The sequence below is a fragment of the Staurois parvus genome, unplaced genomic scaffold (assembly GCF_062004578.1).
Source record: "Staurois parvus isolate SC_StPar_1 unplaced genomic scaffold, SC_StPar_1.0 ptg000233l, whole genome shotgun sequence".
In the NCBI taxonomy this organism is placed as follows: Eukaryota; Metazoa; Chordata; class Amphibia; order Anura; family Ranidae; genus Staurois; species Staurois parvus.
The window spans coordinates 3,760,812-3,780,072 of NW_028318029.1; the positions used below are offsets into that span (position 1 = coordinate 3,760,812).

General features: G+C 42.1%; 1 protein-coding gene across 2 annotated transcripts in view; it reads right to left on the reverse strand.

The window, feature by feature from the left end:
* FARP1 (FERM, ARH/RhoGEF and pleckstrin domain protein 1) overlaps window positions 1-19,261 on the reverse strand; it is a 269,344-nt gene that overhangs the window by 92,514 nt on the left and 157,569 nt on the right. For both annotated transcript variants that reach the window (XM_089679976.1, XM_089679975.1), the window contains exons 3-5: window positions 7,938-8,042; window positions 7,361-7,403; window positions 7,180-7,258 (exon numbers count right to left, since the gene is read on the reverse strand). In XM_089679976.1, the coding sequence (XP_089536102.1) occupies window positions 7,180-7,258; window positions 7,361-7,403; window positions 7,938-8,042 (227 nt within the window). The remainder of the gene's footprint in view (window positions 1-7,179; window positions 7,259-7,360; window positions 7,404-7,937; window positions 8,043-19,261) is intronic.

Sequence of the window (19,261 nt, forward strand, 5' to 3'; positions counted from 1 at the left end):
ACCCAGCTGTCAAGCCGAGTGCCCACACTACAAAAGCCGGGAAGACAGCGCACCGCTGGATAGAGGAACAGGTAAGGTCCCGCTGCAGAGCTGAGCGGCCAGCCCGGTATTCTGACACGGCGGCGGTGGAAATACCGGACCGGCCGCTACATATTCGCTCCATAAGACGCATTGACATTTTCCCCTCTTTTTTAGGGGGAAAAAAGTGCGTCTTATGGAGCGAAAAATACGGTAAGTTTAATTGAAAAAAAGGTAACAAAAATCTGTACCAACATGAGAATTGTTTCCTGTTGAAAATTAGAATATAACATTCATGTAGGCAATCTAATGTTGCAGCAACTTGTCCATATAAATTTTCAGTCAAAATGTAGTTAGTTGCATGCAAAATACATAAATTAGTGGGCTGGCAACCATGGCAGGAATACATTATCCCAATGGTTTATATATCAAAGATGAGTTATAGAATATTCAAAATCATACATTTTTATAAGCGAACTAATGCAGAAAGCATTTACTATGGCTACAAACTATTTAAACAGGTTGTATTTCTTCCATTCATCAGACAAATGGTGTACAGTGTTAACACAAAGTTTGAATTGAAAAGCAGAAGAACTGGTGCAGAGCTGTACAGAACATGCACTTCATAGAAATAACCTGCTATCTTAGTAAAATGTCTTGCAAATAAATTAAAAAAATAATCTTTTGGTGCAAATTAATGCAAGCAAAAATGCCTGCTTGTGCCCTGAGGAGACACACATCAATAGTCCAGCAATTCGCTCTGGCAGTCAGACACAACTATTATTTATCGGAGCACAAGAAGTCTGTTAACTGGCAGGTTACAGTTTTGTGTGTTCATATTTCCCAGACAAGGCCGCATTGAATCACAAAGTCCCATGTATTTCACAACAAATACATTATAACTGGATGACAGAATTATGGGAAATATGACAACATTAAACATAACATAAGTTCTTTTTAAAGTGTTACTAAACCCAGGACCTATATCTGGTCTCCCACATTACACAGAACATGGAAATGCAATTATTTTAGTAAATATAAACTGCTAAATACCTTTTCTCATCAGCAGTATATAGCAGTCTTGTGACTTTTATCAGTGTCCAGCTGAGCACCGGTTAAAGATTGTAGGAGTTTTCATTCTACTCTGACTGTCCTGACTGACTGAGGCTGCATGACCCCTGACGCTTTGTCTGGACAGTGCTGATTGGCCTTGTGCTGATCACATGCACACTCCCAGAGAAAAAAAAAAACAATCTAGCAATACACACTAAACTGAGCATGTGCAGAGTGACTCCTAGAGCTCTGTACTATCAGCAGATGGAGAGGAGGATCAGAGAAGACAGGATCAAACAGCCTTTTTACACAATGCGGAGGGGGATTAACCCCTTAGGTTCCACAGTGAGTATAACACTGCATATACAGACTGATTTTTACTTTTGTGGGTTTAGTAACACTCTAAGTTTATGTCTTGCCCCATGTTTTTTAATATTTCATTTTAAAGGGTAAGAATACTCATAAATAATATATCAGCTAGAGGCAGAATCTTGGTGGAATGGGTCAGGCAATGACTTCTTATGTGTCTTGAGAACAGCAGCAGCAGTGAGCCCTACTCTATACAGCGGGGAAAATAATTATTTGATCTCCTGCAGATTTTGTACATTTGCCCACTTACAAAGAAATGAAGGGTCTATAATTTTTATCATAGGTGTAGCAGGACATAGGTGTCCAGAAAAAACACGATACAAATGTTAACCAATGATTTGATCCCCTACCAACCAACAATAATTCTGGATCCCTCAGACTGGCTCATGTGGTACACAGATTAGTCCTGTCAATTTAAGAAGGTGCTCCTAATGTCAACTCGATATGTGTATAAAAGACACCTGTTCATAGAATCTATTTCTTCCAATCAAACCTCAAAATCACCATGGGCAAGACCAAAAGAGCTGTCAAAGTACATTAGGGATAAGATTGTAAACTTGAACAGGGCTGGAATGGGCTACAAGACCATCAGCAAGAAGCTTGGTGAGAAGGAGACAACTGTTGGAGCGATTATTCGCAAATGGAATACGTACAAAATAACCATCAATCGCCCTCGGTCTGGAGCTAAATGCAAGATTTTGCCTCATGGGGTAAGGATGATCATGAGAAAAGTGAGGGATCAGCCCAGAACTACACAGGAGGAGCTTGTGAATGATCTCAAGGCAGTTGGGACCAGTGTCACCAAACACACCATTGGTAACACAATACGCCGCCATGGATTGAAATCCAGCAGCGCCCGCAAGAGCCCCCTCTTCAAGAAGGCACATGTACAGGTCCGTGTGAAGTTATCCAATGAACATTTAAATGATTCAGAGAAGGATTGGGAGAAAGTGCTGTTGTCAGATGAGACCAAAATTGAGCTCTTTGGCATTAACTCGACTTGCTGTGTTTGGAGGAAGAAAAATGCCAACTATGACCTTAAGAACATCATCCCTACAGTCAAGCACGGAGTTGAAAACATTATTGCTTTGTTCCTCTACTATAGATACAGACCGACGTTACCGCATTGAGAGGCCAATGGACAGGGCCAAGTATTGTAAAATCTTGGATGAGAACCTTCTTCCCTCAGCCAGAACACTGAAGATGGGTCGTGGATGGGTCTCCAAGGATGACAATGACCCAAAACATACCTCCATGGCAACAAAGGAGTGGCTCAAGAAGAAGCACATTAAGGTCATGAAGTGTCCTAGATAGGGTTTCTTGTGAGATCTTGATGTATAGTACACAGCTCAGAGTTACAGGCCCTAACCAGTTGCTCTGTCCCCAGATCCTTAATGGACAGGAGAGCTTTAATCTTGTGTGCTATAAAAAGTAATTGCCATTTTCCCTTATACCACTAGAGGATTCAGCCATTAAGAGTGAATATAGCAAGAAAGCATACTGCATATGTTCCCAATTTTACATCTGACCCCATCCAGAGTTTTGCCTTGCATTGCTGTCAGGTCCACAGTACACACAATTGTTTATTTAGGCAGGCTATAAATATTGCAATTTTCTTTCCTTCAATCATGGGTTGAAGGAAAGAAAATTGCTTCATTCCCCCATCAACACAATCAGTGTTGACAGGGGAATCCCTTCTACAGCACTATTGTTTTCCGCCAGTGGGAAGCGTTGATAGTCTTCCTCAATAGCAGAATACAATAATCACTGCTGGTGGCTATAGCTGTCGGCAGTGATTGGGTGAGAAAAAAAAAGAAAAAGGACAAGATTGATGGATCAACTTCAGTACAACCAGCCTACCAATAGATGGATCAAAATTCGTCCAGTTCCTGCAAAACTGGCCAAAGTTTGATCTGTATATCGTTGGCTTTAGTTGTTGCCGCTCCCTAGCAGAGACAATCTTTCACTATCAGTATCCACATCCCATCACACATTGTTTTCTCAAAACATTGTTTTTTTAGCTTCTATATCCTATGCTCCCGCACTAAATTATTCTGCTTTTCATTTCCCCAGCTACCCCCTCTCTTACATACACACACACAATATTCTCTCAAAGCCTCACCCCCAAGTGTCAATACTAAATTCTTTTCCCCCCCATTCACAATATGTTGCTATGTTCTGTGGCAGCTCCTTTCTTACCAAAAAAGTTTGCCCCACCCCTCAATACTACATTCTTTCACCCCCTATTCATGCTATACCCTCTGTACTCTTCCTATGCACTTACTACCAATGCTATACCCTTCGCAATCCTCTGCTGCACATATTTTCCACTGTCATACTCTCCGTAGTCTTCTCCTGTACATATTTCCTGCTGTCATACTCTCTGCATTCCTTTCCTGTACATATTTCCTGCTGTCAAACTCTCTGCATTGCTTTCCTGTACATACTTCATGCTGTCATACCTTCTACATTCCTTTCCTGCACATACTTCTGGTTGTCACATCTAATGCATTATTTTCCTATGCATACTTCCTGCTGTAATACCCGTTACATTCCTTTCCCGCACATGCTGTCTGCCGTCATATTCTCTGCATTTCTTTCTTGTACATAATTTCTGCTGTAATATCCACTGCATTCCTTTTCTATACATACATCTGTCATATTCTCTGCATGTCTTCCTGTACATACTGCCTGCTGTAATATCTACTGCATTCCTTTCCTGTACATACTTCTACTGTCCTAGTCTCTGCATTTCATTTCTGTACATATGTCCCGCTGTCATATCCTCAGCATTTTGCCTGTACATGCTTCCTGCTGTCCTATCCTCAGCATTTCTTTCATATACATAATTCTTGTCTTACCCTATACTTTCCTTTACATACTTCCTGCTGTCATACCCTCTGCATTCCTTTCCTGTACTTAATTTTCCACTGTCATACCCTTCTTTTACTCTCAATGCTTGCCACTGTCCTGCCACACTCCACTTCTGTCAATAAAGCTGGCCATCCACTGAAATTCTCCCAGTTCAGCAGGGACTGGCTAAATTTTGATCAGTGTGTGGCCATCTCCCCTCGATAGAAGTCGATCATCAATAACTATGTTTACGGAATAAGGATATTGTTTAGTGTTGCTTTTCCTTTCATTAGATTAAAATGTGAGTTAAGATTTGAAATATTCACCTTTGTTTTTTTATTTTAAGAAGAGATCCTAGATCCAGACTTAGAAGTATAAGAAACAGTACAGTTGTCAGCTGAGATCATCATATTCCAGCTTTTAACAACCATTCAGGAGAAGACTAGTCTACATCAATATAATGCAAGTCTTAAAACAGATTTTATTGGAGAAAAAAGAAAAAACAAAACTCTGGCTGTAATGCAGTGCAAGCACAGCTGTCTAAAGATGCAGAACTGTACTGTATTGGAGGACATATTTCATTCTATAACATCTCATAACAATGAAAGTCTATACTCCCATGTTTATCCTGTCTCATGATTTTTTTTAAACAAGGTTTATGTGTCAAAATAAAACATTTTAAAACAAATACAAATAACCTCTTTTAAGTGGGCAGATCTGTGCTGTTCATTTCACATTGCCAAAATGATTGAAAATCTTCACAGAGCTTTGAAAGAAGTTGCCAGCTGGACATGTTCTCATAATTCATAACCTGCCAAACCAACATTCTTGTAAGCCAACAAGAACACTGGCTTTGCAGAAGTGCAGTTTCTGAAGAGGATTTCTTATCTGCTGTTTCAGAGGCGAGGATTTTACTATTTTATTGGTTTTTCAGGCTTGCAGGTTAATCGTTCTTCAGGCTGCCTGGTAAGTGGACCAACTTACTGGGCAGGTCTCTAGCATTAGAAGAAATGCCTATTTTATTCCAGTGTACAGATTTCCATTACACAGACAGTTTTCAGGAAAAACACAGCAGTCCCTTCATACTGCTAAGGTAGAATCTGCAAGGAAAATATGTTCTGTCTACTGTTTACTTTACAGATAAAGAAGGCAGTCCAAGCCTGCTTCCACATTGTTTACTTCCAGCTTATTAACACATTAAAGCTTAAGTTTAACCCCCCCAAAAGAAAAAAACAATAGCACAAGGGGTGGATGGAAGCAAGGGGTAGATGGAAGGCAGGGAGGGGTGGATGGAAGGAAGGAGTGGATGGAAGGCAAGAAGGGGTGGGTGGAAGGAAGGGAGGGGTGTGTAGAAGGAAGGGAGGGTGGGGTGGAAGAAAGGGAGGGGTGGGTGGAAGAAAGGGAGGGGTGGGTGGAAGAAAGGGAGGGGTGGGTTGGTGGAATGAAGGAGGAGGGTGAGTGGAAGGGAGGGGTGGGTTGGTGGAATGAAGGAGGAGGGTGAGTGGAAGGGAGGGGTGGGTTGGTGGAATGAAGGAGGGGGGTGGGTGGAGGGAAGGGAGGGAGGGAGGGAGGGAGGGAAGGGAGGGGTGGGTGGAAAGAAGGAAGGGAAGGGAGGGGTGGGTGGGTGGAAGGAAGGGAAGGGTGGAAGGAAGGAAGGGAAGGGAGGGTGGGTGGAAGGAAGGGGGGAAGTGAAGGAAGGGGGGAAGGGAAGGAGGGGGGGAAGGGAGGGAGGGGGGGAAGGGAGGAGGGAAGGAGGAAGGGAGGAAGGGAGGGAGGTAGGGTGGGTGGGTGGGTGGGTGGAAAGGAGGGAAGGAGGGGTGGAAGGGAGGGAAGGAGGGGTGGAAGGGAAGGAGGGGTGGAAGAGAAGGAGGGGTGGAAGAGAAGGAGGGGTGGAAGGGAAGGAGGGGTGGAAGAGAAGGAGGGGTGGAAGGGAAGGGAGGGGTGGAAGGGAAGGGAGGGTGGGTGGGTGGGTGGAAGGGAGGGGAGGGTGGGTGGGTGGGTGGAAGGGAAGGAGGGGTGGAAGGAAGGGAAGGAGGGGTGGAAGGAAGGTTAGGTCAGGCTCACCGTGACTCACTCAGATGCACTGATTTAGAGCTGTAGCTGCTGTGTTCAGTTTCCAGCCCACACCTCCTCTGAAGCTGCATGGACTAGAGTGTGGGCGGGCACAGGGGGGAAGCAGAGCAGATCCAGCCTCTCTCCCCTCTTCTCCTATTGGTGCGGAGGATGGAGGGAGGGACTGGGCACTGAGTAAAACACAACGGTGGTAGGGAGGATGAGGGAGCAGAAAAAACTGGAACAATCAGGTATGTTCTGTGCAGCGGTGGGGGCAGTGACAAGCAGCGATCTCCTGTATGGCTTTTAATTAAGCAGCTGGAAGCTGCGCCTCCTCCTTTCCCTCCAGCTGCTTCATCGAAAGCCATACAGGAGATCGTTGCTGGTCACTGCCCTCAACTCTACCTCTCCTACGCACCACTAGTCCCGGCACTGCTCGTCGCCCCCACCTTATTTCCACTCGCGGGTGAGTGGAGATTTAGAGGCTGTAGGGATAGTTGGCAACTGTCCTCTGGGGGGGGGGGGATAAGACCCCCCCTGACACCCCCCCCCCTTATCTACGCCCCTGAGTCTCTGATCTGTTAGGAAAAGTAGGTCATTTATTGCACAAGAAAATTGTGATTCAAGTACCTAATACGTTATAAAGCACAGGCAGAGCACTCAAACACGCCCGCTGGTTTTATTAATACATACTGTATATATTTTTTAAAAGGCATGTAGTTGCTTTACAAGAAAAAAGTGGTTAAGATCATAAATTATTTTATTTTAGTAGACTGTTCAGTTATATACATGTAGAATTCCTGCTTCCACAGAGTAGCAGCAGAATATGCAGACCTGGTTAATTCTTCTTGCAGCTGGGTGTGATCAGGGGGGAAGAACTTGACAACAAACTTCAGAACTACAGTCTTGGGTCCTGCAAGAAGAAAAAGAAAGAAATCCATTGTACGGCACTACAGACTATGCTGCTAGGCTATAGTAGGGCTCTGCTAACTACACACAGAAAGGATATACCCACTTCTGATCTGCTTTATGATGGGCTTAACGAGGTCCAGCCATACCTGAAAGAACACACAAATATAAACATATTTATTATTGACTGTAAATCAGTTGGCAAGATAGTCAAAGTTATTAACAAATTCAGGAAAAAAAATTGCAGCAGGAGTAATGAACAGGTATTCTTCAATGTCTTGGCTTTTTAAAAGAGCAGCAAAGCTTTCTTTTACTGACATACAAATAATATTCAACCATTGATGTCAAGAGAAATTTGACTCACTATCTTTAGTTTGAGCAGCAAGAAAGCAGAAGTCCCCTTGGCAATAATTTTTGTTTGATTCACCACTTAATTATACTTCTGGTGCTTTCTAGGGTCTCCCAGATTCCCATCACAAGAACTACCTATTTCTACCGCAAAGTTATAATAACGCAAGATAATAATTATATTATTGTGTAACCTCATTCCAATTATTTGCAAAAATGAATGCATATCATTCACTGGTGCCTTGTCCCTGCAAACATGGCTGTTTCAATAAGTCTCTCTAAGTGAAAGCAGAAAGGTTGGGAAGTTCACGTTTGCCTCTTTAAAAGTCACTTACCATGATTTTCCTGTGATCCTGAAATTCCAGTCCAAAGTAATCACCTTCAACTAGGTTAAGGTGGCTGCAGACAGCATCCAGGAGTGCTTTACCAGAGGCTCGCATCTGAAAGGGAAAGGACATCTCAAACTGTAAGAAACTTCAAATCAAACCAGTACGAGAAAATATTAAACTTACACATTTTTCAATAATGCACCAGAAATAATTCTGCTTACTGAATAGGTACTGTGTAACTTTCTATGTAACATAGATTCAAATATTCAGAGCTGTTTGTTGTCAGACTGATTGCGATTAACATACAAGCAGGTAAGTGAAGTAGTTACCTTCTGTCCCTGTTCACATGTGTGCCAACAAGCAATATACTACTCTTTACCATGGTGAGTGCACATACAATTTTTGTAATGCAGCTCACAAAAAAATGCATATTAATTGTGGTGCACTTCAATGCATGTTCACTGGCAATGTGTGTTAGGATGCCATTTTGAAGCAATTGCATCACATCACACCAAGTGGAAGATCAAAGTAAAATACTTATCTGCATATTTGTTCCAAGTAAGTGACTCAAACTCTTAGAACCAAAGAAATTACCAATGCCAGGCAACTGCCTTTCTCAGATGGAGAGATCAGAAATGGTACACACTCGGTTTCTTTCATGACAGATTTCCTCTTGATTTTAAATTAAAAAAACAATATCACCTTGCCCATTTAGAGCACCTACAACAATTACAAACTCTCCTTACCAGCACTCTCTCCGCTGCAACTGGCACACCTGTGTTTTTAAGTATGGGGAGAATGTGACCTTCAGTGCTGATGGCAGTGGAGACAGAAGCTTTGAGGGAGCACCGGGAAGAATAACTGTGATGTGGGGGGTGGGCTTCACATTGACACTGTCACTTTGTCCTGAGTTGGCAACAGTGTCTCTTTAGAGACCATATTCACCAGACCATTCATATAAACAAAATGATTCCCGTAGTATATGTGCATTGCATGTATTTTATTTACCTGTAAAAGCCACCCTTGTGAGTGCTGCTGCGTGCCATCTTGGATGTGATTTCAGCAGCACCAGCAGACTCAGAGCTGTCACTCAAGTGACACTTTGTATTATTCCCCCTTGCTCCAACCCTGGTAGCTACATAAAGGAAAAACACTTAAAGTAGGCTTTTAATCGCCTCCCGCCCACCATATAAGGAAATGACGGGCGCAAGGCGGTTCTCTCATTCTGGGAGGACGTCATAGGACGTCCTCCCACTCTAACCGTGCCTACGAGCCGATCAGTGGTGCCCTGTGTCCCTGGGACACAGCGGTTTACCGATCAACAAAAAGAGCCAAAGACGTTGGCTCTGTCATGTGATCAACTGTGTCCAATCACAGCTGATCGCATGTAAACAAGGAAATTGCGGTTATCAGCATTTCTCTCCTCACGAGCTGTCACGCTGATAGCTTGTGAGGAGAGGAGAGCCGGTAATCGGCATTACTCAGAGGGGACATGTACGCTGTTCATCAGGGCACTAATGATCAGTGTAGCCCCATCAGTGCCACCTGTCAGTGCCCATCAATGTCACATATCAGTGCCTACCAGTGCACATCAATGCCACATATCAGCCTTTCAGTGCTGCCTATCAGTGTGCATCAGCACCAGTCAGTGCCACCTAACAGTGCCATATATGAGTGCTGCCTTTCAGTGCCCATCAGTGATGCCTGTCAATGCCCACCAGTGCCTCCTCATTAGTGTATATCAGTGCAACCTATCAGTGCCCATCACTGCAGCCTCATTAGCGCACATCAGTGAAGGAGAAATATCACTTATTTACAAAATTTTATAACAGAAACTAAGAAAAAACATTTTTTTTTTCAAAATTTTCAGTTGTTTTTGGTCTGTTTAGCAAGAAATAATAAACCCAGAGGTAATTAAGTACCACCAAAAGAAAGCTCTATCTGTCTCAAAAAAATTATAAAAATTTCATATGGGTACAGTGTGCATGACCGCGCAATTGTCATTCAAAGTGCGACAGCACTGAAAGCTGAAAATTGGCCTCGGCAGGAAGGGGGTATAAGTGCCCTGTAGGCAAGTGGTTAAGATACCTGATTTACCTGTGCTATGCCCTGCAATTTTTTATGCTGGTGACAAGGTCTCTCTAAGCATACCCTATTGGTGTAAACAGTATACCATGGTGACTATCAGATGTAAAAAAAAAAAAGCAGTAGAGGGTTTTTAAAAATACACTATTTAAAGTCACTCTACAATATCCCACAATGATTTTGGATGTCTTGTGGCCAACACTGTTTTTATTCTTCTTGAATTTTGTAAAACCTTTTATTTCAACTTTGTTATTACATAGGGGGAAACCCTATGTGATAGTACACTCCATTGAACCTAATGGAGCACAGATTGCAACTATTTCTCCCAACCCCCCCCCCCCCCCCCCGTGTGACAGCTGGCAGGGGATCTTTACCCCACACCTGCTGTCAAAATTTAAAAAGTGCACTGCCATCTACATGGCCACGTCATTCATTCACAGTTTCCGTAATTAATGAACTACATCTTGCAGTTCTGAATGAATTGAGAGGGAGCTGAAAAGTTTATATTGTAAAGTGCTGAGCAAACTGTTGGAGCTATATAAATCCTGTATAATAATAAAGTGCTTGTGTAGTTCGCTCAAAAGACCTGCAGTTTTCAAATAGACAGCCCGTATGGAGGTACAGACTGAAAGCTGCAGGGCTTGTCTGCAGAAGTCTGTCATTGCACCCCTAATTCACTGATCCCGGAGCAATGCTTTAAAGGCTCCTGCAGGAAAAAAAAATAAATGCACATTTTTTTCAACAAAAAATAAGTGCATTTATTTATTTTGGAAAAGTAAACTTCTCTTTTAAGGTTTACATACACTTTAATATCTGCAGCACTACACAAAGTGGCATCAGTAAGGATTGCCTCCAGATAACGTACAGTTAGGTCCATATATATTTGGACTCAGGCACAATTTTCATACTTTTGGCTCTGTATGCCACCAGAATAATGTAAAGTGAAACAATCCAAATGAATTTGAAGTGCAGACTTTCAGCTTTAATTCAAGGGGTTGAACATAAATATCAAGTACAAATTTTAGGAACTGCAACCATTTTTATACACAGTCCTTGGACAAATGTATATAATCATAAATAAAATGTTAATTTTTAATATTTTGTTGAGAATCCTTTACTAGCAATGACTGCTTGAAGTCTGGAACCCATGGACATTACCAAAGACTGGGGTTCCTCCTTTCTGATGCTTTGCCAGGCTCTAACTGCCGCTGTCTTCAGTTGTTCTTTCTGCCTTTAGTTTTGCCTTCAGCAAGTGAAATGCATGCTCAATTGGGTTGAGATCAGGTGATTGACTCGGCCATTGCAGAATATTTCACTTTTCCTTCAAAAGCTCCTGGGTTGCTTTTGCAGTGTGTTTTGGATCATTGTTCATCTGTACTGTGAAGCGCCGTCCAATCCAACTTTGCTGCATTTGGCTGAATCGGGGCTGACACTATATCTCTGCAGAATATAACACTGCAGAATTCATCCGGCTGCTTCTGTCTTCTGTCACATCAATAAACACCAATGACCCAGTGCCACTGGAAGCCATGCATGCCCACGTCATCACACTGCCTCTACCATGTTTTACAGATGACGTTGTGTGCTTTGGATCATGAGCTGTTCCAGTCTTCTCCACACTTTTGTCTTCCCGTCATTCTGGTACAGATTATTCTTAGTTTCATCTGTCCAAAGAATGCTTTTCCAGAACTGGTCTGGCTTTTTTAGATGTTTTTTGGCAAAGTCTAATGTGGCTTTTCTATTCTTCAGGCTTATGAATGGTTTGTACCTTGTGGTGAATCCTCTGTATTTGCTCTCGTGAAGACTTCTCTTGATTGTAGACTTTAACAATGAAACGCCCACCTGGAAAGTGTCCTTCACTTGTCTGGATGTTGTGAATGGGTTTTTCCTTACCATAGAGAGGATCCTGCGATCATCCACCACTGTTGTCTTCCGTGGACATCCATGCCTTTTTGTGTTGCTGAGCTCACCAGTGTGTTCTTCTTTCCTCAGAATGTACCATACTGTTGATTTGGCCACTCCTAATGTTGCTGCTATCTCCCCGATGGATTTGTTTAGTTTTTGAAGCCTTACAATGGCCTGTTTCACTTGCATGGACAGCTCCTTTGAACACATGATGTAGGTTCACAGCAATAGATTCCAAATGCAAATACCACACTTAGAATCACCTCCAGACCTTTTACCTGCTTAATTAATGAAGATATAACAAAGGAGTAACCCACAACTGACCATGAAACTGCTTTTGATTCAAATGTCCAATTACTTTTGGTCCCTTGAAAAAGGGGGGGTGGCTACTATTAAGAGCTGAAATTCCTAAACCCTTCCTCCAATTTGGATGTTCATACCCTCACATTAAACCTGAGAGTGTGCACTTTCAGCCCATATCCATTATATAACTATAGCTTGAATATGTTTTGGTAAATACCTGAAAAAAACTAAAATTTTGCCTGTGTCCAAATATATATGGACCTAACTGTATACCAGTCTGAACTGCATATTTGTTCCTCTGTTCCTTGCTCTCAGTTACCCAGTAGGCCCTAACAAGTTTTGTGTGTCACAAAAACTCTATTACGAGAAAGTTTACTGCAAAAAAAAAAAAAAGAAAATTATCTACTGCTGATTTTAAAGGCCTATAAAATAAGAAACCTGCTTTATTTGACAAGTGCATTGCAAAAGCGTGACATGTTTATAGGCAACACTCAGACACTATAAAGCAAACAGTAGATGAACAATTTGTACATTCATGTCATTCAATATCCATCCTATTTTACTCCAGAGTAGTACATCTCAGGACTCTAGGTGTATCAAGTTGGCAATTTCGGGCCATGGGGCTTTTAGGGTACATGCACATGACCATAAAAAAAAAAGCAATGCAAAGTGTTTTTTTTTATGCATCTGAATGCTGGCATTTTTTTAATAGGGACATGCACACAGGTGTGCAAATATGCACTGTCTTCAGATCCAAAACTAAAAATGGAAAAATCTGCATATGCAGAGATGCAAAAGTGCATTGAGGTATTGAAAGCGGAACAGGAAGATAAGCATTTAAATGCATATGTCTTTACGCATTTAAACACCTCTAAAAAAAATAAACATTTTACTTATTATTTACATAGGAACTTTTGTGATGGAGAAACCTTGCCTTAATGATCAGTATGAATTTCATGGCGATGTGCATTAAGCCTTATAGACATATTAAATGCCTAGCGTAATTTCCCAACACTTTCTGGCACCTGTTGAACCGTGTACAGCTTGTAATAAAAGTGAATGACTGTAGGCAGCACTCTTGTAAATGTTGATGCTTCTTTGCATCTGCATTTACCTATATAGTCAAGCCCAACATTTTGCTGTAGATGCGCACGCATGAGGAAATGCAGGTTTAAAAAAGAGCAATCACAAGAGCACAGTTACAGTTATTCAATAGTATGGCAGGCTGAGGCTCAGTGGAGGCCATGTGGTAGACAAACCAACAGTACAGACTGTTCTTGTGCAGTGTGATGGCTCCAATTATGCAGCAGAGAAACTCACGTGTGGAAAGGATAAATAGTACAAGGAATCCTCCCCTGTACATTGTTTTTATTAACAACCACATGGCAATGTTGCTGAATTTGGTATCAGGCTTTCTGTCCATCTGTTTCTCCTCTAAGCAGCAGCTTTTACTCTGCATCACTTTAAGTAAACCACATCTGCTATGGCATTTTATTGGATAGAGACTAACGCTGCTGTGCTTCTTCTCTACTGTGAATTCCCACATCAATTTTTAGGCTCTTCAAGTTCAGCACTGATTTCCGGATGAGATAAGTTCTAGGGAACAACACTTGTTGTGTCATCTATTGTGTCATTCAAGCTTGTGACTAGGCTATGGTTTCACTTCACAGCTCACAAGAGAAGACAGACATGAGTTCTGCTTGTAAACAAAGCAAAGCAGTGCTTTCATTTTGAAAAACAAATCAGAATGGAGAAATAAGAAACACATTCTGCAACAGCACATTACAAATCACACCACGGTATGACACATTGAGCACTTCCATTTTTCTTTACTGCTTTCAATACCACCCACAAAGTTCTAATGCAACTTGTAGTTCTTCATACAAAAGTACTATATTAAAGTGATTCTAAAACTTTTTTTTAAAAAAATAAACAAGTTATACTTACCTGCTCTGTGCAATGGATTTGCAAAGAGCAGCCCTGATAGGTCTCTTCTGGGGTCCTCCACCAGCCCTCTCAGCTCCTCTTCCCTTCCCCGTTTGCTATGGGAGTACTTGTGCAGGCTCAATCGCTGTGTCCCCCCCGCTATCTCTCTTCACAGGATTTGACTGACAGCAGCAGGAGCCAATGGTTCTTGCTGCTGCCTCCATGCCTTGAGAGGAGAGAGCTATTCTTGGGCATAGCCGCTGAATCAAGATTGGCTCAGGTAAGTATTTAGGAGGGGGCTGGGCTAGGGAGATGACCAAGGAAGTTTTTTTTAACTTACTGCAGAGAACACATTAAGGTAAAAAACAAACTTAAGTCTTTACAACCATTTTAAAGCGGAGCTCAACCCACTTCAAGGCCTCTTCCCCCGGGCCATGTTAAGTAAGGCCTCGTCCCCTGTTCCCCATTAAGGATCGGCACCTTTGAGGAGCGGGTACCTGTCAAAATCGCTTAGGCGATCAGAAGTGAAAATTGTCCTCTTTCCCTCCCCGTAATCTTCTGGGACACGTGACAGTTCCCAGTAGACTATGGGACCATTCACAAAGCGCAGTGCTTCTCGAGCATGTGTAGTTGGCACCTGGCTGTGAAGCCGTAAGCGGTCTCAGCCGGGTGCCCACACTTTAGATGCCTGCGCCGGGGAGAAAGGATAGCCGGTGAAGCCAACTGCCAGTGATAGTAGCAACTCTAAAGATTTTTTGTTGTATTGTTTATTTTTGTATTTTACTTGTACTTGCGCAGACTGGCTTTTGCACCTAATGTTCCAATAAACCTTATTCTTTAAATAACTGGTAATGGCATGATCTTTATTAAAGAGGACATAACCAATGGTTTAACACTAGTCATGTGTTAAAGTGCCACCCAACCCTATATGCAGCTGTTTCTTTGAGGGCCTCTTCATGTGTGTGCATATATTTGAGATGTAACATCTGTGTGTTGTGTTATTGAGTGACATGACTTTTTATTATTTAATACAGGTACTTATATAGTGCTATCAATTTACATATATATTGTACATTCACATCAGTCCCTAACCCTCAAGGAGTGTACAATCTAAGGTCCCTAACTCACATTCATTCATACACATTCTAGGGACAATTTAAACAGGAGCCAATTAACCTACTTGCATGTCTTTGGAGTGTGGGAGGAAACCGGAGTAACCAGGAAGAAATCCACACAGACACAGGGAGAACATGCAAACTCCAGGCAGGTGGTGCCATGGTTTGGATTCGAACCAATGACCCTAGTGCTGCTAGGTGGAAGTGCTAACCATTTAGCCACTGTGCTGCCCATCACACTTGCTACTAAGTACATATTTTGTCTTAAAAAATGAGTATGTTACTATTAAAAAACTGTTCCGATCACTGTACCTCAAAATCACTCCACTACTGTGTTACAGAAGCACACAGGAGATGCATTGTGTGCTTTTACAGCATTACGAAGATGGACTTTTCAGTGCACCCCGAAAACTTCAGGTAAAAGTAAACAAACCCATGTGCAAAAACTGCATGCTGAGAGAAATTAAACAAACCTAAAATTATTAGCTCTTTTGTTTACTGTAAAGCTTTGGGCCAGATTTGACAAATTCCAGGCAGCAGGTCGCCACACACTGCCTCACACTGACTTCAATGCAAAAAAGCATACCATTGATGTCAATGAAAAATTGCCTCCCATTAAATTCAATGCAAGAACGGCTCCCAATAAATTCAGTGCAAAAACAGCTCCCAATAAATTCAATGCAAAAACTCAATGTCAATAGCAATTCTATGTGAACACATATCTCAGCATGCCATTCTACTCTATCGCTTGTGAGTCTGGAACGCACACTGCTACAAGCACACACAGGACCCTTTTCATAAGGCCCCATGCACACTGGACGCTTCAATAATGCTGGTAACATTAGCTGTGTAAAGTCATGATAAAAATGTGAGTTTTTCAGCGTTTTTTTTAGCGTTTTTGTAATAACGTTTAGCTGTGTTTTTTCTCATTTTTTTTTTTAACTACAAAAAAAATCCAAAAACGCTGGTCTGCCGCAATTTACTGCATTTTTCAGCATTAGAGCATTTTTACAGCTACAAAATTCCTCTAGAAACCCACTAGTCCTGTATTTTTTTACAGCCAAAAAACGTCCCTGCCAAAAAATGTTGATTACAGTCTATGTATGCATGGACACATAGGATAACATGCTGGGGAGTTTACTAGCTTTAGTAAATAAACATCAAAAGCCAAAAACAGCAGCTATAAATACGTCCAGTGTGCACGAAGACTAAAGGCACTCAAAACACAATGCGTGTGGATCGCATCAATTTGAACCACCTCAACAGGAACACAAAATATCTAGCCTGTCATGCGAATCTGTTAGTTTGAAAATGCATCCAGGATCATATACAGTGGGGCAAAAAAGTATTTAGTCAGCCACCAATTGTGCAAGTTCTCCCACTTAAAAAGATGAGAGGCCTGTAATTGGAATCATAGGTAGACCTCAACTATAAGAGACAAAATGAGAAAAAGAATCCAGACAATCACATTGGCTGATTTGGAAAGAATTTATTTGCAAATTATGGTGGAAAATAAGTATTTGGTCACCTACAAACAAGCAAGATTTCTGGCTCTCACAGACCTGTACCTTCTTCTTTAAGAGGCTCCTCTGTCCTGCAATCATTACCTGTATCAATGGCACCTGTTTGAACTTGTTATCAGTATAAAAGACACCTGTCCACAACCTCAAACAGTCACACTCCAAACTCCACTATGGTGAAGACCAAAGAGCTGTCAAAGGACACCAGAAACAAAATTGTAGATCTGCACCAGGCTGGGAAGACTGAATCTGCAATAGGCAAGCAGCTTGGTGTGAACAAATCAACTGTGGGAGCAATAATTAGAGAATGGAAGACATACCAGAGCACTGATAATCTCCCTCAATCTGAGATCCACGCAAGATCTCACCCCGTGGGGTCAAAATTAACAAGAACGGTGAGCAAAAATCCCAGGACCACATGGGGGGACCTAGTGAATGACCTGCAGAGAGCTGGGGCCAACATAACAAAGGCTACCATCAGTAACACACTACGCCGCAAGGGACTCAGATCCTGCAGTGCCAGACGCGTCCCTCTGCTTAAGCCAGTACATGTCCGGGCCCGTCTGAAGTTTGCTAGAGAGCATTTGGATGATCCAGAAGAGGATTGGGAGAATGTCATATGGTCAGATGAAACCAAAATAGAACTGTTTGGTAGAAACACAACTTGTCGTGTTTGGAGGAGAGAGAATGCTGAGTTGCATCCAAAGAACACCATACCTACTGTGAAGCATGGGGGTGGCAACATCATGCTTTGGGGCTGTTTCTCCGCAAAGGGACCAGGACGACTGATCCATGTACAGGACAGAATGAATGGGGCCATGTATCGTGAGGTTTTGAGTGCAAACCTCCTTCCATCAGCAAGGGCATTGAAACATGGCTGAGTCTTCCAACATGACAATGATCCCAAACATACCGCCCGGGCAACGAAGGAGTGGCTTCGTAAGAAGCATTTCAAGGTCCTGGAGTGGCCTAGCCAGTCTCCAGATCTCAACCCCATTGAAAACCTTTGAAGGGAGTTGAAAGTCCGTGTTGCCCAGCGACAGCCCCAAAACATCACTGCTCTAGAGGAGATCTGCATGGAGGAATGGGCCAACATACCAGCAACAGTGTGTGCCAACCTTGTGAAGACTTACAGGAAACGTTTGACCTCTGTCATTGCCAACAAAGGATATATAACAAAGTATTGAGATGAACTTTTCATATTGACCAAATACTTATTTTCCACCATAATTTGCAAATAAATTCTTTCCAAATCAGCCAATGTGATTGTCTGGATTTTCTTTCTCATTTTGTCTCTCATAGTTGAGGTCTACCTATGATGGCAATTACAGGCCTCTCTCATCTTTTTAAGTGGGAGAACTTGCACAATTGGTGGCTGACTAAATACTTTTTTGCCCCACTGTATGTGTGAACCAGGGCAATCACGCCTGGGTGTTTTGGGATCGCGGCAGAACTGCTGTGATCACAAACACAGGTTCAGGTGCCATTATTTTCAATGGCACCAAATACATGGTGCGGTTATGCTGTGATTGTCGCGAGGCAAACTGCTTTGCATGAAGCTTGTCGGACATAAGATGCCTTGCCCTGAGCACTGACAACCCACGCTACATTAGAAAAAACTGGCTCCAAAGTTTTTTAGCTGGCTCCTGGATTCAAAGAAGACTTGTCAAGCCCTTGCTTAGGGGTTATATATTTACAGTATTTACATGGGAATATGTTTTCTAATGGTCTCTAATAATACAATTAAAACCTCTAAGACCTGAAGATACCTGCCCACTTGTCACTGCCATTATAGAAGGGGGTTAGGGTCGCATTCTACCTTTTTCTGATGGTAGAAGGCATAAGGGGGAGTCTGAACATCCCAAAACAGGTGAAAAGAATAAAAAAACTCCAAGGTAGGTGTGTAGAAAGCCAGGAACTATAACCAAGCCGCGTTGCCTACAAGAAACATGAAAATGGTGGGTGACTCAGCCAACCAGTCTTCATCTGTAATTTGAATGTCACTTTTATATGCATCGACCTGAGAAAAAAATGCCACTTTTGGGTGACCCAACTTTATTTTGAACACAAATTACAGTGAATTATAGTCAGATGCCCAGACTGTAATCTAGTGCACAGAGAACTGACACGTACATTTGTGGGGACACAACCCAGCCATTTTCTTCTAAAATAGGCATGAACTGGAGAAGGGTGCTTTTCTATATTGCAGTGTAGAAATTATAGACTACATAATCAAGAGGTTTAAATAACATATCAAGAAAAAAGATGCTGGGAACAAAGGATGGACAAGATCCTTACTTCTGCTTTCACTTAGCTGTCTTATAAGAAGACATATCTCGACAGTTCCTGGATCATTCCACTTAATTTATAGCTTATTAATGGATGTGTCTCTAAACTGCAGCCTGCAAGCTATTAAAGACTTCACACTACACTTCTTGTTTCTGAGGCACACAGCATATTACACAAGAAATGTTTA